The 26,515-nt window shown below is 35.0% G+C and overlaps 1 protein-coding gene across 5 annotated transcripts in view; it reads left to right on the forward strand.

Annotated features, from left to right (window-relative positions):
• Positions 1–24,611, forward strand: part of LOC148940163 (zinc finger protein basonuclin-2-like) — a 128,899-nt gene extending 104,288 nt beyond the window's left edge. For all 5 annotated transcript variants that reach the window (XM_089106187.1, XM_089106189.1, XM_089106188.1 and 2 more), the window contains one exon: positions 21,478–24,611. In XM_089106187.1, coding sequence (XP_088962313.1) covers positions 21,478–23,889 — 2,412 coding nt within the window. In that variant the 3' untranslated portion in view covers positions 23,890–24,611. The remainder of the gene's footprint in view (positions 1–21,477) is intronic.
• Positions 24,612–26,515: the final 1,904 nt, after the last annotated feature.

A 26,515-nucleotide genomic window follows, 5' to 3' on the forward strand; every position in this document is an offset into this window, starting at 1 on the left:
ATAACTTTTGTACCATTATCGATCCCTTCTTTGGGATAAACATTTACTTTATTACATAAATACTATGTTTACATATATTATAAACTATGTTTATTTTATTGGATTTAACTAAGCGCCAAAATATGTGAAAAGGACTATTGTCTCTTGGTTTGAAATCCAGGAGCGCATTTTGTTTTTCATAGCTACTTAAAACTTGCTAGAAACATTTTTCGTTTTGCTTAATAAATCATTTAAAATCTTTCATTATTTTTCATTTACCTCCCAAGTTTTCTGATTTCTTAAGATTTTATGGTTCTCATGATGCAATTCTACGATTGCGTAAGTTTTTTTTAATTCTTCTAAACAGCGGAACCAACAAGAGACTTGAAACAGAACTAAGCACATGTAGAATGTCAGTTCCTGGCGATGTTAAACGTAGCACCTAGACAAATACTTACTCGGAGGGGGATTTTTGCCCCCGCCCCCCCATCTCGATTTTTTTTTTACTTCAATACCTCCCCAAAATAAATCACCGAGAAGACAAACCAAAGGTTATACTATTTTTGAAGGGTCTTTGTTTTGGAAATTTAACCCTGTATCAGCTATTCATATTTCTGAAAAAAAAACTATATATCATTTTTGGAAACAGTTTGGTTTTAGAGAACATTTTTCAGGTTATTAATGCATAATACAGACTACACAAGCACGTCCAGCAGAGGGGGTGGGGGGGGGAGGGGTGAGAAAAATCTAAAAACTACGCAAGCTCTACGGACAACGTAAGAACCTACAGGAAGAATTATAAAATGTTTAGATTTTGACAAGACATTGTGTCTATAATCGCAAAAAGTTGTTGTCAAATTTTGAACAGAAATATTATCTTCTTAAAACGAACAGAAAGTATCATATGTATGCTTTATTAAAAGTATAGTCAATATCAGTAATATACTGATGCCTTGTCAAAGAATGGCCTACGCAGTTTGCCTTCATCTTAGAGGGCAAAGTGCCCTTTTAGAGGGCAAAATTTTTCTGAAATAAAAATATCTTTCTGCTGAACACGAACTACAGGAAAGTTTATAGTAACTTTCGTGCTTAATCGAAGAACTTTCAACTTTGGACTACAACACCAATAATGTTTTTATTACTAATATTTTTCCCGTTAGAATTCCTCCTCGGAAAATTTAGCTCAAGATTTTGGACTTGCTGGGACAATTAGAAAAAGGTTTAACATAAACATGGAAAGGTCATGTTTCACACAACGAAAATTAATAATAGTTATTCATTTATTCACATCGACCAACAAGTTTATTATTGTTGTCGATGTTGTATATTTACAATGTTGTATATTTGTCGATGTTGTATGTCATTTAAATATTACAAGTGTTAATATATTTAATAAAAATATATTTTTTGTGGTAGAAGAGGTAAAACCGTCACTTATGCCCTTTATCCGTTACTTATGACTCCTGAACCTCTTTAATAAACCTCTTATCCACATTTGCATTCCATGATAATATCCTAGTTGATTACTATTACTATGTCATAAACAAAAGATCTTTGAGCAATAAGGAATTTGCTGAAATACACTTTTCCAATTATGAAAGGGGGCATTTAGAGGGGGCATGATGTAACTATGACTTTTTCAATGGAAAGAAATTCATGAAGAGGGCCTTTTTCAAAATTGATTCTCAGAAGATCCATAATTTTATTTTTCAACTCACATTTCCAATAATTGGAGTAGGATTTTTAGAGGTAGCAAGATGTGGCCATGGTCTTTTTTGTAAATCAAAGCAGAGCCCTGAACTTGTTTTAAGCTTAGCTCCCACAGGATAAAAAAAATAACTTTTGGGCTAGATTTTTTTCTATTGAAAAAGTCGAAAATACTGTCACATTTGTAATATTTAATTGTGATCAATACGATTTTTCCTTTGTATCGCAGATTGGAGCTCTCCAAACTCTTCTTGACCTGATTTGGGGGAAGGGGACGGAATGAATACCGGAGAATATCGCTGTCTTATAAACCATTCAGTAACAGGCTACTACGAAAAACATATGTTGCAAAGTCATGACAAAATCAGTACTTTGATCAAATACCTAGGGTTCTAATCAAAACCCCATAGATGACAAAATGACCGAATGTCAACTCTAAAAATAAATTTTGATAATAATAAGCGTAAATGCATAAAAAAATAGGATTTTTATACTGGTATCCTCCACGTAAAATTAATTCAACTTAAGCATAGGCATTCAGCTTAAACGTTCTTTAGCATTAGAAAATTGGTATAGAAAATTAGAAAATTAGCATTAGGAAATTGGGGAAACCTCGCTAAAAAAGATCTTATCCTGATGAAAACTACGCTATCAAATTTAAGGCATTTGAAAACCCTGCATGGAATGGAGGTTATAGCTTCAAAAGCCAGGTCATTACATTTCGTCATTTTTCCGGTTCTATGCGTTTACCCCCCCCCCCCCCGGCGATTAATCCCCCTTAAAATACCCATCAGAAAATACACCCCCCCACATAAAATTCCCCCGTGGAAAATACCCCCCGAACAAATAAATACCCCACCCCTTATTTGATGTGAGATTCCGTCTGTTATAAACAGTGTACTGTTAAGTCTTATAGGGTAAATGTAAGTAAAGTAAGTATCACAGCACTAGACCCTTAAGGTCCAAACCGGCGGTGACTGATCCAAGTTTCATGGCCCTTTAGCCAGGAAGTTGGGGGCCAGTCATCCTGTGCTTTCACACACACCCTTCCTGCTTACCTTCTCCAGATTTCTCCAGGTACCCATTTAGAGCTGGGTCGACTCTCGCTGAGCTTACAGTCACGCCACTGATCCCCGTCCCAAGCCGAGTAACCGGCAACGCCAGGAACTGAACCCGTGCCCCTCGGTCAAAGGATTCCTAACCCAGCGCGCTAACCACTTAGCTAGGACAGTCTTCAAGAGTACTTCAAACTTAAGCACGGAGGATTATCAAAAATGGGCTGAGGATTCTTCCACATTGACCATTTTCATTTTATTTCAAAGGTGCAATCCAAAAATAATTGGTTTTACAAAACGAAAAATTTTGAGATAGACGAAAATGTTGCCTTTTTAAGCCGAATTATCAACCTGATTTCAAATTACACATTAAAATCACTTTAGTTTTTTTTTTCTAAAGTAGTAGCAATCATACCGTTTCGTCAAACGTGACTCTAAGATAAATATTAGACAAAAAAGAAGAGACAGGAGTGTTTGAAATTGTTGCTATCAACCTGTATTATTAGCACAGAAAATAAATGATTCGGATAAGAGATCTACTCATCAAATTTGCGTTATGTATTCATAGGTAGCAATTTTAAAAATATATGAACGTTATTACTAAAATTTTGCTTAAATAAGAATAAAATTCTGCTTTAAGAACATGACTCGGATGTGAAGGTAATAAAAGGCTTGAGTTTGACCATAAATGGTTTTGGCATGTTAGTTAGCCAATAATTGTTAGACAATGTTAGCCATGTTAGTTAGCCAATAGTTGCAGACAAAAATAAATATCGTAGAATTCTTTCAAAAGTGGTAGAACGTTAAATCGTAAAAAATACAAAATTCCACATTTTCGCAGATAGGAGCTTGAAAACACTACAGTGGGGTTTTCTGATATACTTAATCAATTGGGGCTTGAATAGAGGTAATTTTTGGGGAGGGATAGAGGGGGCACTTGCCCCGGCCGCAGAAATTTAAGGGGCAAAACATTTCAAATAAACAATCTAACGGTTAAAATCAGTTTGTAACTTTTAAAATTTATTCTTATTAAAATAAAGTAGAGGGCACAGTTAATAAATGAGAATAATTAATACATTATTAATTGATTAAGAACATAAAATGTATTAAGAAATTAAAATAATTAAATTCAAATAATGAATAATAATAATTAAATAATATCAATTATAAACTAAAAAATAATTCAATCATAAATTAAGTATTAATTAATAAACTGAAAATCATTTAACTAATAAATGAAAATATTGTTAAAATTTAGCCTAAAAATTTTGTGAAAGACAGGGAGGGGGGCTTAATCAAGATTTTGCCCCGGGCGTAGGAGAGTCTAGAAAACGCCATTGGGCTTGACTGGAACCCATGAATCAAGATCAAAGGACCTTATCACTAAATTATTGCTGGAGCAAAAAACAACATTCTGCTCTAATATATGACTATGCAAGTCGATAAAAGTAATAAGTGTAACCCTGATTATTTCGAAAGTGTTAGAACAATAAGGGCAAAAATGCTCAAGGCAATTATAATTTTTCCCCATCAGCGTAGAAATTGCTTGGAATAGAGTTTTTACGATAAAATAGCTATGACGAATTTACACATGACATCAAGGCTATCATGTTTGGTCTGACTTCACATTGCATCGAATCAAATAAATTCCGAGCTTCGAGTTAGGTCCCAACTCGAGACCATGGGCAAAACTAAATAAAGTTACAATAAAATTCTTGTGAAAATATAAATAAAATTCTACCCCTAAGACATGATATCTGATAAAACAGCGGTATAAAATTTAAGTAATGCTGGAAAAATAGTAAACTACTAAACTATGAAAAATAATAAGCCATAATTGTCTCATATATGCCTGTTGATGTCAGACCAGTTCGTGGTGTCACATCTCTAGGTGATGGGAGACCAGTGGTGTGGGCCACACCCATTGTCAGTTTTCTTAAACTGAGTCAACAAAAATTTCATCCACGCCGTCATGTATCTGCAACTGATAAATCTGTTTCGACTTATATTAGAAATCAACTTATATTAGATAACAACTTATATTAGAATGGAAAATTCATTTCACTGTCCTTTTAATAAATCAAAAATAGATCTTGCACGAATTTCAAGGTGTTTAAATAATATTTAAAAGATCTATTAACTAAGTTTTTAAAGTTTTTGTTTATCTGTAAGTAAAAGAAAAATATTAAGCTTAAAATCCAAATAAATCTTCAGATAAAAACACATTGGTAATCCACCAAATAAAGATGGCAGTAGAAAGTCACCACAACGGGTGTTTTTTGTAATAGCGTGATTCGTTATTTCTTCGAATCCAATATCGATTTCTACTTGTTTTTTAACGAGTTTTTTTTTATTACAATACACTCGTTAAATAACGAGCGCAAATAAACGCTCGTATATGACGGGTCTATGTAGCGTCTCTTATGAGTACAGGAAATGGTACCTCTGTGCAGCAGCGTACGCCTCCACTCCTTTTTTCTGATTTGGAAATAAAGGGAGTAGACGTAGCACCCTTTCTTCGGCACCCCTTAAGGATTTTAGAGATATATTGATTAGCTTCACTCAAGGCCGTATTCAGGGGGGCTAGGGAGCTTCACCCCCCCCCCCGAAATTTTTGCCCGACTCGTAAAAAACTTAAAAAAATGAATATAAACACATTTTTGATGCGTTCTTTAAAGGTTTTTGTAAGCCCCCCCCTCCTGAAAAAATCTTTTGCAAACCCCCCCCCCCCCAAAAAAAAAAATCCTGGATACGGCCCTGACTTCACTAGTTAGAAATATGCTAAATGTGCTGCTCAGTGATTTTAAATTGCTGTTGATGTTTAAAACATTAGCTGACGCCAAAAACATTAACCAAAAGAAAAAAAAACCTGATACACTATTAGAAAACCAATGTTGAATTATTAGCTCTTGTTTGGCTGCTATACAAGTGTCAACACTTCAATTGCTCCATATATGCCAGGTCATTGTAAGATTAATTTGCTCCTGTCTGAGACTGTATCAAACCCAGTTGACTATGCGTCCCCTTTTTTCGAGCTCTTATGTATCAAAGAAACATTTGTCTATTTCTGGTTTTTCTTGAGTTTTGAGTACCAGGCGTATCTTAGAACTAATCTGTCTCTATGACAAAACGGACATGTGACACTCCACTGGTTGGAATTGATAAATGGCCTCCATTTAGAATTTTGTCGTTTGATGTCATACTAATCTTCATTTCCTCTTGAATTAACAAGGCTGGTCGAAAGTTGGGAAATGTGCTATTTTTCTGAATTAGTGGTGTGATAATGCAGTTTTTGCGCCGTCCTGGTGGGTGATTTTGGCACTAACATTCCCATAGAATTTTAAATTAGTATTTCATGGTTTTAGTCCTTAATGGATTAAGGAAGGTTATCATGGGTCATCAAACGAGAAGGGATGTATAACAACCATCATTATCATCATATTGAATAAATTCTATAATATTTCCTTAAAAAAAGCAATGTTGTTGTAAATAGAAAATTGAAACAGTTAAGGTTCTTTGTGAAACACATGACTTTGCGACAAGCCTACAGCTGTAGCTTGCAACCAAAAAGTAATTAGTTAAATCGTTGGATTGATTGGTTTTAGCTCCATCCATTCATCGAGCTAGAACTATGACATTATTAGAAAATTTAATGGAGAATGAACCTAACTTCCTTAAAAAAATAGGATTACTTATATCTGCACCTTTTCAACGTGTTTTCAACCTGAAAAAAATTACAAAGCAAATTTTACGAACGCAATTCTGCAGATGGATGAAAATTAACCTCAGCCACAAACTTAACCTCAGCTATCAAATGACATGAAATTTGTTGTCTTATGTTGGAATTAAATAAAAAAAACAAGTTTTTTTTTAACTGAAAGTAAGGAGCGACATTAAAACTTAAAACGAACAGAAATTATTCCGTATATGGAAGGGGCTGTCCCCTCCTCAGTGCCTCGCTCTTTACGCTAAATTTTTTCATTAAAAAAAATAGAGTTGTGAGACAGAGTCAAACTTTAGCGTAAATAGTGAGGCGTTGAAGAGGGGACAGCCCCTTTCATATACAGAATAATTACTGTTTATTTTAAGATTTAATGACGCTCCTTACTTTCAGTTAAAGAAAACGTGTTTTTTTATTTAATTTCTGAACGTTTTTTAATTAATGCAGCTTCGATTTTAGCTCACCGTACATGAATAATTAAAACGAAATTTGCTATTAATTTCCCTTTCTTTTATTTTTCGTACTATACAACAGATACGATACGATCGAATTTTGTTCGAATCACAAACCCCTGAATCACAAAGGCCGTTTAATTAGAATGGATAGCTCTTTTGAAAGTACTAAAAAAAACTTTATCGTAAAGAGTGAGGTATTGACTAGGGGGAGAACCCCCTCATATACGTAATAATTTCTGCTCGTTTTAATTTTTAATGTTGCTCCTTACTTTCAATCGAAGAAAATTGTTTTTTGTATTTAATTTCTGATCGTTTTTTAAATAATGCTGGGAAATCCGGCGCCCCCTTCATAGAAATGTCCCTTCCCCTACGAAAATATCCTCCATGGAAGATACTCTCACGTAACCCCCTCCTCCGACCCCCCCCCACCAGAAAAAATCACCGCTGAAAACGGGATTTTCATTAAGATTCTACCACTTTTAGGGAGTTTTCCCCCCTTTTTTTCGAAAATAAGGCCTATTTTTTCAAGCTCTTAACTTTGATCGCTAAGACTAAACTTGACGAAACTTATATTTTTGAAATCAGAAGAAAAATCCAATTCCTTTGATGTATCTACTGGTATCAAAATTCCGTTTTTTAGAGTTTCGGTTACTATTGAGCCGGGTCACTCCTTACTTACAGTTCGTTACCACGAACTGTTTGACACTAAGGCCGTTAGACTGCAGGAACAGTAAAAAAAAAAAAAAAACATTGAAAATTGTACGATGAATGAAAGGGTCATTGGAAAATTTTCTGGATTTATTATGAGGATTTCTGGATTTCTGGATTTATTAAATTACCCGATGTGGTAACACAAAAGTTTAATTGCGTCAATTCACGAAACTTTAAGGGGGGAGGGCAAGATGCATTTGGTGAAATCTAGGGGTGAAAAATTTGTCATTTTAATTTTTTCGATGAAAACACCAAAACACGCATTTTTCAGTTTAAAAATATAAAAAAGGTATTTCCAAACCTGGGAGGCAAGAAAATCCAGGAGGCGCATGTCCCCTAATTGTCGTCACTGTCAAAGTCTCATTGGGATAGCATTATTTAGGGCTAATGGAGATAAGGCTAATATCATGCGCAAGGATGTACCCAGGAGGTGGGTGTTTGAACCCACCCAAAATGTTTGTCCGACTCGTAAAACGTAACAAAAAAGCATATAAAAATTTCTGATGTCTTTTAAAGGTTTTATTTACCCCCCTCCCCCCGCAAAAAATCCTCCCCGAAAAAAATACTGGATACGGCCTTGATCATGCGTATTTTCAAACTAATCTATTTCAAAAATAAAATAGTGATTTTATACTGGTAGGATTAAAAAAATGTTCCCATTTATAATTTTACCATCTGATATTCTCACTTTCTGGTAGATTAGCAAAGCTGTTAGAAAATCGAGAATAGCATTAATTGTCTGACTTGTGGTCAAATTTTAGGTTACGACTAATTTTCTTTTAACTTTAAACCTACAAAAATTACTAAAAATCAGCTCTCTAGTATATAGATACTAATCCACAAAAATTTTCATAAGCTATTAATGTAAATGGTTTTAATAAATGGCATACTGTCATAAATTGTGTTTTATGACGGACAATTCATTGAATGCCGTTTCATTGTTTTTGAAAATCTCTGCGATTTTAGTTTATACCTTGCAAATGTATGCCCTAAGATAAACTAGTATAAGTTACTTTAACTATTTTCACCAGAAAAAAACTATTGCTTATTATTTTTGAAGTGTGTGTGTGTGTGGGGGGGGGGGTAATATAAGATGATTTTATTTGACTGTTTGAATAAGAAGTGCCCAGAAATTAGGATAAGTGTATATACCTTTCAAGAAAACCCGTTTAAGAAAAAGTCTACTTTTATTTATAAGTTCACTAAAGGTTTAAAACCAATAATCAAGCCCGACTAGTTCATCAGGTAGGGCTGCAAGGCCGTATCCAGGGGGGGGGGGTTACCCGGTTTGAACCCCCCCCCCCCAAATTTTTTACCGACTCGAAAATAAGTCGAAAATTAGTAAAACCTAGGTAAAAATCAGTAAAATTAGTCGAAAACTGAGTCAAAAATTAGTAAACCCCCCCCCAAAAAAGTCAAAAATTAGTCAAACCCCCCCTGAACAAAAATCCTGGATACGGCCCTGTAGGGCTGAGCATGTCAATCACGGGGCCGCGGGTCCGAATTCGCGTTGACTTTTTTCCTGTCATTAAAAATATTGAAAATATATTCTTTCTGAGTAAAAGTTGCATTTTACAGTAGAAAATCAATATCCCTGCAGATGGAAAGAATTTGATTAAAGAGGAGGGGGGTCATGAGCATTTCAAAAATACAGCTTTGGTAAGTCAACACTGTTTTGTCTTACGGTTGGGGGATCGATTTGCAACTTTCAAGCACAGTCTTGTTGGGGGGGGGGGGGGCTTTGAATTTTGTGTTTGAAAGCAAAAAAAAATTTCTCCTATCCTCACATTATTATCTTCTTTCTCATATCCAGGTTTTTTTCTTTTTAATTGCTTATCATCCGACAGGCTTTGCCACTAGTCTGATAAAATTGATGTTATTTTATAAGAATACATCACTTTTAAAAGTATGGATTATCTGTTCAGATATCCCACTATTTTGACGGATTTACTTTATTTTAAAAAAAATAACCGCCCTTAAAAGATCACCACTGAACCTTGCGACACCCCATGTTTTACATAATTGTTATTTCTCAATATTAACATATTCCCTTTCACAGTTCAACATCTATTTTCAGCTCCCTCCGTTTCTATTGACTTCTTTTATTTATAAAAAGATTCACACCTTCAGATTCCGTTTGTGTTGTAAAAATATTGACAGATTGTCATTTATCACTCATTGCGACAAAATGTAAACTCCACGGTCGCCACTTCATTAACTAATAAATAAACGATTTTCGGGAGAATGCTGCTCACCAGATTCACAGAATGGCACGTGTTATTGTTTATATTGAATGTCATCTGGAATTCAAGGTGTGAGTTTTGTCACTGAGCCCAAAGAAAAACAAAGTAACAAACTTGGCTGTTAAGAAAATAATTAAGTTTAAAATGCCGTAAAACGGCTTTTACCACCCGCTTTGATTTTTATTTTTCTGGCGATGGCGAGAAATCCCAGCGTCCTGGGACATATTTAAATGTGTTGCCTACTGCCAGACCTCGACAATCTCTTCTTAAAATCTGCAATTATCTGAATTAAATGATGCTTGTGTTTGCTAAAGTTCGCATTTAATGATGTACTAAAACTGTTCTTTGGTGTTGTAATCTACAACGTTGTTTGAGAGATGAGAAAATTGAAATTTAAATTATTAAACATGCTTTGAAAAAGCACTTACGCCGCCTTGATTACAAAATTAATATAGTTTTTTAAGCTCCACATTGTGATTTACGACACTTTATATATTATATTGACACCTGACTGTCAAAAATGCTTCATTACTATCTTCAAAAAAAGTGATAGACGTCTAAACTTAGGCCTGAACTACACAGATTTAGTTATTTCATTTAATTAATTAAAATTTAATAACTTTTTAATCATTGAGTTGCTGTACCATATCTTTTTTCAAGCACCAAGGACAGTGAAAATTAAATCTTGAATTGGATCGAATAAATCTTTGAATTGGATAAGTGAAAATTTACACCATTTTATGTATCTTAAAAAATTATGAAGAATCGGAAAATCAATTTTTAATGATAAATTAAATAAAAAAACAAGTTTTTTAAACTGAAACTAAGGAGAAACATTAAAACTTAAAACGAACAGAAATTATTACGTAGGCTATATGAAGAGTTTCGCCCCTTCGTCAATATTTCGCTCTTTACGCTAAAGTTCGAATTTTGTTCCAATTCTTTAAGCCTGACCCCTGAATCACAAAAGCCGTTTAATTAGAATCAATAGCTCTTTTGAAAGTACTAAAAAATACTTTAGCGTAAAGAGCGAGGTATTGATAAGGTGGCGAACCCCCTCATATACCTAACAATTTCTGTTCCCTTTAAGTTTTAATGTTGCTCCTTACTTTCAGTAGAAAAACTTGTTTTTATGTAATTTCTTATCGTTATGAGAATAATACTGGAAAATCCGGCGCGCCCTTCATGGAAAATTCCCTTCCCCATGAAAAATTCCTCAATGGAAATATCCTCCAACGGAAAAAGCCCTTATATAAATTATGCATTTTTTGTTAGTAGTGGGCGGCAAATTAAAGAAATTAAAAGTTGGTGAAAGATTAGCAAAAAAATAAGCTAAACGCGAACCGCTGGTGACCAGCATGTTACCAAACCGCTTAGGAAGGAGTAGCTGTCCTTAGAAGGTTCAGTTGTCTTTGGGAATCAACAGGTTTTTAGTTTTTGAATATTTATGGACGAAAAGCATTATCATATTTAATTAATTAGTCTTGCCTATTAATGTTATTATTCAACGTGGCAACTGTGCCAAAAGTTTCTTAGAGCCCTAGAATTTTCGTAATTTAAAACAACAAGATGCAAAATTTTTGAAAATTTTAGTTTTGAATTATGAATGGATCTAAAATGGGTTCAGGGGGTATTTTTATTTTATGTCATTGGCACTTTAAGAGCTACCTTGGCAATTTACCTATTGACCCGCGGCTGCCCGGGTAGGGAGCACATGCAACAGTGAGGTGATTTTTTTTAATATGGAATAATTAGAGAAATTACCAGGGCATATCAATAGCTTTTTTTAATTCACTATTTGAGAGTAGGGGCTTACCTTTTAAATAATAAGAACCATGTAAGACATGCTCAAAAAGGTAGGAGAGAGGGTATTTGACATGGTTTTGAGTTCATTTTTTTGGACAACATAGCACAAAGGCAGAAGAAGGAGGTGTACAAACTTTAAAGATAATTTGTTAGGTCATAGAGAAAAAAACGGAGCCACTGCTATAGAGCAAGTAATTGTGTAGGTGTATGTGCTCAGGTTTATATCCAGGATTTTTTTCAGGGAGGGGGGGGGGGTAAAAAAAACTTTAAAAAACTCATACAAATTTGCTAATATTTACTTTTGTTATGTTTTTACGAGTCGGACACACATTTTGGGATGGGGGTTCCAACTCCCTAACGCCTCCTTCATACGGCCTTGTTTGTGCTCAATATAGTTCAGGATTTGTTAACAAACAAATCACAAACGTGATTATGATTTTTCGTCTAAACTCATATCTCGAATTTACCCTACTCTGAATAAATGTAGCACGTGAGTTGGAAATGAGGATATATGAGTTCTACATATCCCTCATTGGGAACTAGCCATGGAGAGGCTGTGATCCATACTGGAGTAATAATTAAAAGGGCGACATACGTCAATTTTGGAACTTTTCAGGAGAGAGAAAAAAAACGAAAAAAAGTTTGTCGCCTGTGGTCGCTCTTAAGGATAAGGCTATGGAGATAAAGGAAACATATTCTAAACCAAATTTTATGCTCTTTTCAGTGGTATAGACTAAGTTCAAGTATTCCGAGCGAATTAAAAATTATTCCATTTTATGGCGTATGTCTCCTTTTTACTTAACAAAAAGGAGATAAATGCCAGGTCCCCGTGTTATAGCTCCATGAGATTATCCTATTCTCTTATTCTGAATCGCAACAAGACCTGATAAAACACAGAAATCGGCCACTTAGAGGCTTATGTCTCCTTTTATCTTTGTAACGGTACACGATAGGACAATTCTGACGATAGGACCATTCAATTCCTCGTGCTTAGTTTACACATACATTTCTCATTTTCAACCAAAAAGGCATATGTCGCCTTCTAATTATCACAGCCGCATAGTCATTGAACAGGTTAGGCTACCTAACTAGCCTAACTAAGTTTGGTGTTGTCATTTGTGCCCGGAAAAACTATAAAATTATGTATTAGACAAAATCTTTAGGAAATAATTTCAGAAACAGTTAGGCCTACTTTTTATAGGACTGGTCAATACAATAAGAGGGAATTCCAATGCTTTTTAATACACATAAATACAGTTTCAGGAACAATGATATACAATTCAATTATGCATAATATAATTTATTATTCAGTGGTGGAATTGAATACTACAGAGTATTAAAATTTATTTCTAATATTTATCACAGCAAGAAATTGAGGATTCAGCATTAAAATAAACCCAGTCCATTTGTGTCGAATTTTATATTTAGAAAGATAAATAAGTTTTGGTCATTTTCACTAGGAGTGGGGATAGGGGTGGGTTGATGGTTTGCCTCCTTTTTGATATATATATTTACAAATACACACACCTTAAGTGGCACTGCTCCTCCCTGCACCCAAGACTTTCCGAATCGATAGCATAATTTAGATTCTCATAAAAATAGCGTTTAACTTAAGCCAAAGGCTGTATTAATTGATCTTAAAAACTGTAACTGGTAAAGGACTTAGCGGTACTTGTTAAAAATCCGATAAATATGCGAAAATTGCATTGCGAGATCAGATAGGCATTACCCCAAATTTATGAAATGCTGTATAAACAAAGGGTTTCTCACTTCGGGAACTATATTTAAACTTTAGTCTTTTGAGGTTTAGGGGGACTAAAAGGTAACTAGGTTGGGTACCCGTGTTTAATATATGCTATGCTTTACCCCCCCCCCTCCCCCCACCCCCTAATGTGAAAATATATAGCCGAAATTCGTTTCTTAACTATTATATTTTTATCCTATCTTGTTTCATTTCATTAGCATTACCGAAAATTCACTTCTCGTATGTTTATCGGATTCTTAACAAGTACCGATGTAGCTATAGTTAAGATACCTTTGAAACTAGTATCTCAAGTTGCTTTCCTTAAATAAGCTCACTGCCGACGGTAAATCCTCCAAATTATATAATTTCCAATCAGTCGATTCTTGGACTGTGCAATAGCGATATTTTGATATAATCTAGCATCGTGCAACTCCGCCATTTCGTTCATCACAAGATCTCAAAATGAAAAACCATAACTTCGCAAGGTATATCATCCAAACGAGAAATGATTTGCATTTTGATTTGCGCCCTGCTGCCAAAATTCAGGTCGAAGAATGACATGCGATCTTAGACTCGAATAAAAAGCCGATAGTAAAAACAATATGTCCGACCCATTCGTTGGGCAATGTGGTGTGTCGCGCGTGACTAGCGAGAACCCGGAAAAAAACCAATCTTTAACTAGGTTTTATGCCTAGAGGAAAGAAAGCTTTTGAGAATAAATAACGTGTTGATATCTATTCTAGTCACATATATTAATCGAGACAGGTGTTCAAATATTTCATTAGAGAGGGGTTCAGTTCTTTGGGGGAGATGGCAGAATTTTCAAGCAAGTATTAATAGCCTACTTCCATAGACTACTCAATGCCGTTACAGCGATAGTTGTAAATCCTCCAAAAAGACCCCATCACCCATAAAAGTATTTCATACTACAGCAATTTTGTCACATGTTTAGTTTTCATGTTTAGCCTCATTAAAGTGTCAGCAGAGCAACAATGTATCCAGGGGGTAGGGGGTTTGAATCCCTCGCCCCCGAAATATTTTTCTGACTCGTAAAAACGTAACAAAAATGAATATAAACCAATTGTTGGTGCATTTTTCAAAGTTTTATTTGTGAACCCCCTCCCCCAAAAATTCCTTTTGTACTAAAAATTCCCAAAAATGTCCAGGATTGTTTGGTGTGCCCAAAACGTATGGGGAACTTATAAGAGTAAGAACTGGCTCCAGTGTCGACGAAAAAACTATCAACACCATCTAGTATTTGGCAACACTTGGGAATTTTCCAATGTAATAAAAAGAAATACCAACTTAATTAGTATAATTAGTAAAATTAGGGTAGTAATAATTATCTGATCTCAGTTCCTGGCAAAAAATGGTTGTGAAGCTTGAAAAATCCCAAGCGCCACCAAACGGTAGATGGTGTTGTTACTTTTTTGTCGACACTAGCACCATCTTCCACTATTATAAGTTACCCATACTCTTTGGGTGTGCCCTCAATGTTTGAGTGCGGTTTAAGCATCCGTATGTAAGGGACTTCGTTCAATTAGCTTTTCATTCGCTATTTGTTTGAGTTTGTTGTAAGCATACGTAAGCATGGACTTGGCTCGATTCGTTATTAAAAGAAATCTTTCTGTAAAAAGAAATGTTTAACGCACTAAATTTGTTTTGCCATATTATGATTTTTGATATTCTTAGGGAATATCTGTAGGAATAAAAAAAGTCACGTGCTTCCACGCTAAAATTTCAAAAATATAAAAGGTAGATTTGGTCTATTTGGCATCTGATTTGCTCAAATAGCGGATTTCACATCGTCGTTAGTTAAAATCTATTTTTGGCTCGCTGATTAAGGTTTATGTTCCCTGTGAAACAGCCAAGGGCGCATCCAGGATTTTATTCGGAAGGGGGGAGGGGATTTTTCTTCAGAGGGGAGGGTACACAAAAATATGAAAGAAAGATTTGGTCTATTTGCCATCTGATTTGCTCAAATAGCTGATACTACATCATTGTTAGATAAAATCTATTTTTGGCTAGCTGCTTAAGCTTTATATTCCCTGTGAAACAGTCAAGGGCGCATCAAGGATTTTAGTTAGGGGGGGTTATTTTTCTTCAGAGGGGGAGGGTACACAAAAACTTCTAAAAACACATCAAAAATTTCTTGAAATGCATTTTTGATACGTTTTTACGAGTTGAAAAAAATTGGGGGGGGCGTAGCTCCCCTGGATACGGCCTTGCCTACAGCCACAATTTGCAATATAATAATAATAACAATAATAATTTATTTCTGACCCGCTAACATTATAAAAAAGTGGAGTAACAAAAGCAAATAAAAGGAAAAGACATACAAAACATATGCAAAACAATATCAATATGAAGAACTACAAATGCAAATCAGAACAATCGCACAAGAGGATGAAAAGGACCCAACTGCTTGCAGGCCCCATCTTTCAACTTAGAGTCGAACTCATTATATTACATCAAAATATTAGTTGCATTAAACATTCGAATAATATCACCGTTTCAATACCAAATAGGCACATACAAAATATATTTACAGTAACGGAAATACAAAACTCAAATATCCTGCATATCAGTAGTATTAAAAAATGGGCGCAAATCTGATAGAAAAAGAATGGAATGGTCGCAATATGTTGAATAGAGTTTAGCCAATGCCTTACGAGAATGTCGGCCACGATTTAGCATAAACTGCTTTAAGCTTATTCTTAATATCTGCAAGTGCACTAGCACTGATAGCTAAAATAGAAGAGCAGATACTAATCCCGAGCAAACGCAACGTAGGAGTCAGCATAACTGAAAAAGAACTACAACTCAAATCACTACTTGGGTTTTTAGCATTGAAAACTAAATACTCACATTATTCAGCATTAAGCACGAGGCCAATTTTTTCAAAAAGTTTAGAAACAAACTGGGTAGACTTAGCTAGGGGGAATTTTGAACGGCTAATAATTAACAAATCATCTGCATAAGTAATATAAGATAAATTAGTTAGACCCGTAAAGCACGACGGAAAAATACGAGAAAGCTCAGGGTATAAACAAGTATTAAAAAGGTATGGTGACAGAACCCCTCACTGCCTAAGTCCAAACCGAATAGGAATATTACCAAAATATAAGGATATATTGTCAAACTCTGTTCATTTACCCAACCATATTTATGATCTTTCTCATTTTTCTTCTTAGAGAATGACCTAAAATCTTAGAGAATGACCTATTTAGCATATTTTTCGATCTAAAAGAAATATAAAGGAAAACGTAATTCAATAGACGATAAAGCTGAATCTCTGCTAATGAATGATTAAAAAAAAATTGTGGTCCTACATCGAAATATTAAAGTAACAAGGACATGAAAATCAAGTTTTAACCATTTGACCTATCTTAGGTCTCTTCATACCTGAAAACTAGGATTAAAACAAAAAGTTATCTTAGATGTTTCTAATTTATGAAGTTACTAGGGTGGCACCACGTTTTGGTCAGTGTTACCACAATGGAACATGAAAATAAATAAGGGAAACTAATTTGTTAAATTTGACTCTAAACGGTCAACATTAAAAATCTGCTGATTCCCAAATACAGCTACCAAGGACGTATCCAGGGGGTGGATATTACTGGGTTTTAACCGCCCCCCCCCCCGCCCAAAAAAAAACAAAAAAAAAATCCGACTCGTAAAAACGTAACAAAAATGCATATAAGAAAATTTTGTCTTAAAGTTTTTTCAGTACTTTTGTTTTATAGCTACCACACTCAAGATCTTGTATCGTGAACATGAGACAATAACCGGTTTTCATGGTCTTTATACCAGACAATATTAGCTTCGGCTCGGTGGGAAACTACATTGTAGCTATATTTTAATTAAATATTTAGTTGGTATTTTGGTTAGGTTATAGTTTAGGCTACGTATTTATTATAATACAGTCTAGGTGGCCTCCCTCTATAGTTTTATTATTGTAGTTTTCATAATTTTGTAGATAAAGTATTATATTTTCATTATATTTTGTTTTATTTCATTAGCATTAACAAGATTTCACTTCTTGACAGAACTTGACAGAGTGGGGTGGCTATAAGACACAAGTACTTTTTGTAAACTCCTCACCCCCCCCCCAAAAAAAACCCAACCTGGATATGTCCTTGACAGTTACATCTTTTTAAGATGTTTGATTCTATCATTTTTTTTTGCGTATTTGCACCCACGTTTCTTTTATTTTTAATTTGGCAATAATAAAAATATAACAGCCTTAATAAAACAGCATAACTGCATCATTTTCATCAAAAACTGTATTCTTTGTCTTCCTTGTGTTTTAAGATATATATGTATGAATAACAAACACATAAGCCCTTTAAACAAACGGATTTCATTTTTACTGTCTTTGATACTTTCGGCACAAACGCTGATGTAAAAATCACTTCTTATCCACACAATATTCTAATATTCCCAAGCCGTTAACCCCTTTGAAATAGGACCATATAATTATTGGTCTCAAACTGCTTATTATCCAGGAATTCTGTGCGCCAGCTTTAGTTCAAATTTGGATTCGGTTGAAAATGTTGGTCCAGCGTTCCCTTGTTTTATACACTGCGGGTAATTACTATGGCCATCTCGCGGGCTATTATTCTTGTAATATTTTTTGGTCAATTCCAACTCTAGAATGTCATGGAATATTTCTTGTGGATTCAATTGTTTTGGACACAAAAGTTGGACTAGACTTTACGTGATGTTAATTGCTATCTGGCCAAATGTCTTTAGAAAGGAAAAGGTTCAAAGTTGGACAATACCTATGAAGTAGGTCATAAATGGGCGTCTTTTAGAAAGTAAAAACAGTCCAGCTTTCAATTAATTTCTCAAACTTTTGAATAATAATGACTGGAAGGAAGTTTTAAAGGAAAAAATAAATTATATCAATTATGCTTAGGCCGATATGACGGTGGCGGTTGATAAAAAAATAATAATAACATTAGTAAGATCATAATAAAATAATAATAAATTATTTTACGAATAAAAATTGCGAATAATGAAATATATTAATGCATCAAGTATTAATGGGAGAATGAAAAGAAACTAATTGAAAAAAACTGGAAAATTAAAATAGCTAATCTCCACCACGTACTACAACATTTTAACAAGCGTACGGAACAGGCAGAGAGCCAGGGACTTCCCCCTTAAAAAATTTGGTTTTTACTGCTTAATCTATAATTTCCTATGTTTTTCATATAATTTGCCTTTTTACCCCCCCCCCTGAAATAAAATTGTGTGTAGGTGATTGGCACAGCAGAAAATGACCACAGGTGACAAATTAAAAAATTAAAATATTACCTTGCTTGGGTTAACCAGATCTCAGAAAAGCCAACATTATTTGATTGGTCCATGTACTATGATATACTAGACTATTGCCAATAATTCAGGTTATTAACAGTATAACAAATAACAAATATTTGCTCATCGAATACCCCCGGGTGTTTGTGAAACATCCCAATCAGGGCCGTATTCAAGATTTTGTTCGGTTGGGGGGGATCTTTTTTTTGGGGGGGGGGGGTGCAAAAATCTTTCAAACATGCATCGAAAGTTCTTTTTTTACATTTTGTTATGGGGGTTCAAACTTCCTCCCCCCTGAATACGGCTTTGATCTCAATAAATTTGATTATTGACTAATCAACATCTTAGTTAAGCCATTTGCTACCCCTTACTAAGATTAAACTTTAGGAAAGAATTTTTTTATCAAAAAGTAAAGGGCGATGTATAAACTCTAAATCAGGAGAATTTAACTCAAGATTTAAAATAACAATCCCTAAGAATTAAGAAACGAAGCCAGATTAGAATAAACTATAGAATAAATACTTAACATGAACAGAAATTGTTACAAATACGTTCGTTGTTATCACCTACTCAAACCCTCCTAAAGACTCCTAAAACCCTCCTAAAACCCTCCTAAAACCCTCCTAAATGCCATTTGAGGTTTTACTGAATTCCAAATAGATTACATAATTCAAAAGTGTTGTTTAGCTAATCGATTTAAAAGGAACATCTAAAAGGAGTAGATTTAAAAATAAAAATATATTGAATAAAATAAAATTCATATGAAACTTGGAAAAATAAGCTGAAGTCTCAAAAACACTGATAAAAAAAAATTCTTTCTGGGATTTGGGGGTTGTTTCGACCTTTTTGCATATACTAGTAAAAAAGAAATATTGCTCATAAGATATTACGCGTATTAAAAAGTGTGAACGGCACTCTTGGCGTTAGGGGGGCTTGGGTGAAATGAGGGGGGGGCACTTGATTAAAAAAAAAACATTGATGAAAAATACTGCGATTTTAGACCAGTGAATCTAAATTGATTATCGTAAATGCCCTATGTTTTTTTTATATAATATGCCTTTTTACCCCCCTCCCCCCATCCCGAAATAAAAGTGTGTGTATGTGATTGACACAGCAGAAAATGACCACAGGTGACAAATTAAAATATTACCTAGCTTGGATAAATCAGATCTCAGAAAAGCCAACATCATTTGATTGGTCCATATGCTATGATATACTAGACTTTTGCCAATAATTCAGGTTATTAACAATATACCTTCGCTCTGAGTTGAAAACTTGAGCGTTACAACGGAAATGTTTTCAAAACATAACGTGTTTTTTTTTTCGAAAAATAATTGACAGTTGGCTGGAGTAAGCTCCCATATAACGAGGTTATATGCTTTGATTGAATACTGTCCATGTTCATTGATTATTTAAGTATTTATTTACTTATTTAAGGTTTTTAAATATTTCAGTTTAGTTATTAGGGATTTCTTGCTGCTGAATTTTAATATCATCCTACTCAAACCGACACGACATGTGGGATATTTTCCGACACATCGATACATGTGTTGGTAATTGTTGCTCAAGACAAGGACTGTAATTCTCCTAAATCGGTTTTTTCGGCTGTGGTGATTCTGATGGTGCAGTTTTCATTTCCACCCGACACCACTTTTCGGGGTTTAAGGCTATTTTCAATCCCCAATTATGTTTTTCTAGGGCTTTGTTATTCTAGGGCTATAATGAAAGAAAGGTTGAGGTGGCTAGGGCACGTTGTGCGGATTGCCGTTCTTTTCGGCCAACCGTCTAGGGCTAAACGGAAAGCAGGTCGTCCTCGTCTGGGGTGGGAGGACGTCATAAAGAAAGATTTAAAGGAAATGGGAACTTCGTTGGCGGGTGTTATAACTAAGGTAATTTTGCGGCAGACTAGTACTCATGGGTTTCTTTCAGGGGGGGGGGGGGTCAAAGCAACAAAAGGAAGCGAATAAGATGAACACTATATGTAGAATTGAGGCGTCACCCTCTGTGCATGTTACTGCCAAACGTTTATTTCTTAAATTACAGTTATTGCAAACTCTGTCTCTCTCTCTTTCTCTCTCTGTCTCTTCCCTCTCTCTCTCTCTCTCTCTCTCTCTCTCTCTCTCTCTCTCTCTCTCTCTCTTCAAAGCAGAATAATTTGCATCCCACCATATGTTTATTCAACAACGGAGTTAAAAACATTAAGATCAAATGATAAAAAAATATGATGGACAGAATAGATTTGTGCCCAATACCCCTGCGTGGAGGTGATTAAACTTTAGCAAATATTCCGGTACTTGTGCATTATAGGTTAGGTATTTAATATACTGCGTTCTGGGCAGCCCCCTACCATAATTTTCTGCTGTAGTTCCAATAATTTTGTTAATAAAGTATTATATTTGCATCATATTTTGGTATATTTCATTAGGATTAACCTAACTTCACTTCTCGAGTGTGTACCATATAATACGCAAGTACCAATATTTCTACTATTTTCCAGCAGTAAAGAAAAGAACACAAAAAAAATGCTCCAAAAGAAACCAGTTTGCAAAAAGCTAACAGAATTAACTTTAAAATAGCAATCTTCTTACCTCAGTCGTTTTCGTAAGGAGAAAAAAAAACTCTTATAGAATTTGAAACTCTTTCACTTCCCTTTTGACAAGCAGAATTTTGACATCCTGTTAAAAGTTCCCTATTTTACGTGGCTTAATGTTGATTGGCTGTTTTTATTTTTTAGGACCGACAAGGACATGTGATTGAAAGGTGGACTATGTGCACGAAAGAGGAGGAATTGCTTATCATCGAACAGTTTGCACGATTTGAAGAAACGAAGATACTATCACAAAAGCTTTTGCATGCTCCGGCTAAACACGAAGAAGCCAAGAAATCGTCTGAAAAAGAACAAAATTTTAAACAATTTTCTCAAGAGGTTCCTATTAATCCGTACCATTTAATGCATCCACCCGAATTCTTCCAGAGGCACTTTAATCCATTTCCAGGGTTTCATTTGCCGAATTTGCCACTAAGTCCTCCGTTATCCGGGCAAATACCAGTACCATTCCAAAGAATGCACATGCCACAGTTTGATATACCCAAACAAGCTGCTATAGTAACTTCTCCTGGACAGTCTGGCCACCCCCAAAAGTCGGAACAAAATGGTTCTGGCTCTTTGGCGCCAGAGAAAAAGGGGAAAGAAAATCCATCTGGACCTCAAACTCCCAGTGAGAGTGATATTGACCTTGAATCTGATTACGAGGCAGATTCAAGTGCCTTGAATTTGACAAAGTGCAAGCAGGAGGACGGAAGAGAAAGCCGGAAAATAGATCAGACAGATTCTCAGAATTCTGTTCAGAGACAACCCTGGAATCCTTTAAACTCACTAGGAACACAATTGATAAACCCCTCAACTGGAAAGAAACGAGTCCAGTGTAATGTTTGTTTCAAAACCTTCTGTGATAAAGGGGCTCTGAAAATACATTTTTCGGCAGTTCACCTTCGCGAGATGCATAAATGCACTGTTGATGGATGTAATATGATGTTCAGCTCAAGACGTTCTAGAAATAGACATAGTGCAAACCCAAATCCGAAATTACATAGTCCTCATTTACGGCGAAAAATATCTCCTCACGATGGGCGAACTTGTCAATCACTCCCAATAGTAATGGGTCAAAACTCTATGTCTCCTCCTTTTCCACTTCCGTCATTATCCCAGGGCTTTCATCCAGCTATGCTCCAATCTGTCCAACGCTTCGAAAGTACTCATTTATCCTCATCTTCGGGACGAGTTTCTCCAAGAAGAGAAAATGAGAATTCATCCGACAATGACGTTGATGATTTAGATGACCAAATGAGTGATGGACTAAGTGATGGTGAAGACGAGGCAAGCGCCGATAACCAAAGCGTCAATGATGGACAATCTTCTAGCCGGGTGGCAAGGAAGCGAAAAAGTCAAAATCCGACTCGACTCATGCAAGTCGAGCGTCTCGAAAAATGTGATTACTCCTCTGATTCTGACCGAGAGACAAAGAAAATTGACGAAAATAAACCTTTAGATCTTAGAGACACTCTCGAAAAAAAAATTAAGTCAGAAAATGTGATAGAAGAAAATGAGTCCCAGCCGGATAACCCTCTTCGACATTTAGAAAATCTTTCTCAAGGTAGAATTGATGAGCTCATGTCTAGAGGCGTAATGGGAACCATAAATAATTACCAATCTTTTCCACTTGGGCTTCTTGCTGCAGCGGCTATGAACGACGAAAATAAACGGCTACAAATTGCTGAAGATAGTTCAAAAAACGAGGAAGATGATCACGCTGATTCTAATAGGTCATCACCTGACTCTGAAGGGAACTCCGAATGCTCATCTCTTGGATCATCTTTTTTAGGTGTAGAAGTACCGATTAATCGAGAAAATCCTAGACAATGTATTGCTTGTGGTAAGATGTTCCAAAACCATTTTGGTGTCAAAACGCATTACCAGAATGTCCATCTTAAGCTTATGCATAAATGCACAGTTGACGGCTGTCAGGCTGCGTTTCCTTCTAAGCGTAGCAGAGACAGACATAGTGCAAACTTAAACCTCCATCGTAAACTTCTATCCACCTCATCTGGCTTAGCAGTAGAAACTCCAGAAAAAATGGAGCTGCAGTTACTACCTGAACAAATGCAAGCCACTGCATTTGCCAATGGTGCTGCACTTAGGGATGAAATTTTAGCTCGTCTTTACGGTGACCCCAGCTCTATGATGCAGCACTTGAATCCTTTTCTGCCAAACCTGCATCAAGGTATACCACATACTCTCCTCCTCCATCCATATAGTGATATGAGTCATTTACATCCGTTCCTCAACAATAATACAAACAATGAAAGTAAATTCGAACTAGACGAGGATCTAATTGGTGAAAACGACTTTGAGTGTAAACTATGTAAAAAAGTGTGTCCTAATAAATCCTCATTATACGGACACTATGAACGGAGACACATTAGTGAACTACTGCGGTGTTCTTTCACTGGTTGTCAAAAACTGTTTCTGACTCAGGAAAAGTGGTTACTTCATATAAAAAACCCTCAGTCTCATAGCGCAACTGAATTAAAAACAGCAGAACCGTTTAATTTAAATCAAAACGTAACTTCTTCTAGTGTATGTTAAGTGTTGGCTTCAAACTCTAGTACTTTGTTTCTCAGTATTTTTCTAAAAGTTTATTAATGTCACAAAATGCGTGTTGTTGTGAAGTAATTGAAGAGCTTTAATTTTAAAAGTCTACCAGCAGTATGAATTATTTTAATATTTTCTTATTATGTTTTAATGGGAAGTCCAATGGGGACAGCCCTGAATTTTATTCCAAATCAACAGTTTTTTTTGGAAAAAATTGAATTGTTAGAAATTTTTCAGAAGGAAATTTTGATTTTCTTTTTTTTTATCTTTCAAACAAAACGTATAGCCTATGCTAAATTCGTGTATCTCCTTTACACACGGCTAAATTCAATAGAAATCTTTATAAAAACAACTAATTTTCTATTAAATTACAATTTCTATGCACCAATAATTTAGCATTTTTCTAAAGAATAATCAAAATATCTAAAACTTTATATTACTTTTCAGGGACTGAAATATATAAGATTTTTAGGTTTTTTTATTAGAGCAACTGTTAATTTTATATAGAAGAAAAGATTTTTGTAAAAATAATTTCTTAAATATGCATTGAAGTAAGTTGCCATATATTTAGTCTTGCCATAATATTTCTTTTTATTTTAAGTTGTTGAATTTATGAATATTGTTAAAGTCAGATGCTATCAAAAGATCTTCATATACGAAAGCATTAGGTTTAGTGCATTATTTGTGATGTAGGTTGTGCCGTTGTGCATACGAAATAAATTGTTCGTTATTTATTATCTTTTGCAACATTTATCGTTTTTACTAATAGCCTGATCAGCAAAATTATTGAGAAATAGTTATGCAAATGCTTTATTGTAAATAATTGCTGAAAATCTTTAGACCAAATTTGAGGAAAATATTTGCTCATCGACTACCCCCGGGTGTTTGTGAAACATCCCAATCAGGGCCGTATTTAAGATTTTGTTCGGGTTGGGGGGTCTATTTTTTTGGGGGGGGGGTGCAAAAATCTTTCAAACATGCATCGAAAATTCTTTTTTTACTTTTTGTTATGTTTTTTCGAGTCGGACGAAACACTTTTTTTGGAGGGGGGGGGGGGGTTAAAACCCCCTCCCCCTGGATACGGCTTTGATCTCAATAAATTTGATTATTAACTAATCAACATCTTAGTTAAGCCATCTGCTACCCCTTACTAAGATTAAACTTTAGGAAATAATTTTTTTATCAAAAAGTTAAGGGCGATACATAAACTCTAAATCAGGAGAATTTAACTCATGGACGAAAAAAAATTTAAAATAACAATCCCTAAGAATTAAGAAACGAAGGCAGATTAGAATAAACTATAGAATTAATACTTAACATGAACAGAAATTGTTACAAATACGTTCGTTGTTATCACCTACTCAAACCCTCCTAAAGACTAAATGCCATTTGAGGTTTTACTGAATTCCAAATAGATTACTTAATTCAAAAGTGTTGTTTAGCTAATCGATTTAAAAGGAACATCTAAAAGGAGAAGATTTAAAAGTAGAAATACATCAAATAAAATAAAATTCATATGAAACTTGGAAAAATAAGCTGAAGTCTCAAAAACACTGATAAAAAAAAAATTCTTTCTGGAATTTGGGGGTTGTTTTGACCTTTTTGCATGTTCTAGTAAAAAAGAAATATTGCTCATAATATATTACGTGTATAAAAAAGTGTGAACGGCACTCTTGGCGTTAGGGGGGCTTGGGTGAAATGAGGGGGGGGAGGGCGCTTGATTTAAAAGAAAAAAAAACATTGGTGAAGAATACTGCCATTTTAGACCAGTGAATCTAAATTGATTATCGTAAATGTCCTGATATAGAAGACACATTTTTTCCAGGAAGCTGGTGCATCATTCTAGCTTTTTTTTTACATTCTATAATTAAAAAAATAAAAAATTTTGAAATTATTTTTTGTTGCCAGTAAAGTTCAAATGACATTATAGCTTACAGGACCATTTAAAGGGAAAGAATCCTTATTCAATTATCGTAATATTTGTTCATTTTAAGTTTGACGTGATGGCTTGGTGCAGTTTAAAGACTTTTTCGAGGATATAAAGAACGAAAAAAGCAAACAAATAAAACCGTGTAGTTGCAAGCTCCACAGGACACAAGAAACGACGCTGTAACACCCTAGGATTATATCTGACATTTCAACATTTCTCTGAAAACCACACTGCAATTACACTCTAATCTTCCTGCCCTTCATTACCCTGCTGATTTTTCCTTTGAGAATGGAATAGCTAATAGTTTAGGCAATTATCTCATAGGTGTGAAAATGTCAGATACGACTTTTTGGCGAAAATCGATCTTTTCAATTTATTTAGCATCCTTTCAATTGATATTAACATAGTGTTTAGAAAAAGCAGAAAATAGGACACATTTCCTTAAATCATTGGAAATGAGGGGTTGCACAATTTCCAATACCTAGTGTACATATCAGAGCACAGTTCCGTCACGTGTGGCACAATCTCCAGAAGGCATGGCACAGTCCCCACAACGCTTGACACACTTCTACCACGCTTGGCAATTACCACATGTTAACGGGATTTTTGGAAGTTTGCGCCCCCTCAATTCATACACCAGCGTAACTTGAACTAGTACGTAATCAAGGAGGCACACTTGTGCCTCTATAA

Source organism: Artemia sp. Qi Xiang Cuo, chromosome 20, assembly GCF_049724085.1.
Source record: "Artemia sp. Qi Xiang Cuo chromosome 20, ASM4972408v1, whole genome shotgun sequence".
Taxonomy (NCBI): Eukaryota; Metazoa; Arthropoda; class Branchiopoda; order Anostraca; family Artemiidae; genus Artemia; species Artemia sp. Qi Xiang Cuo.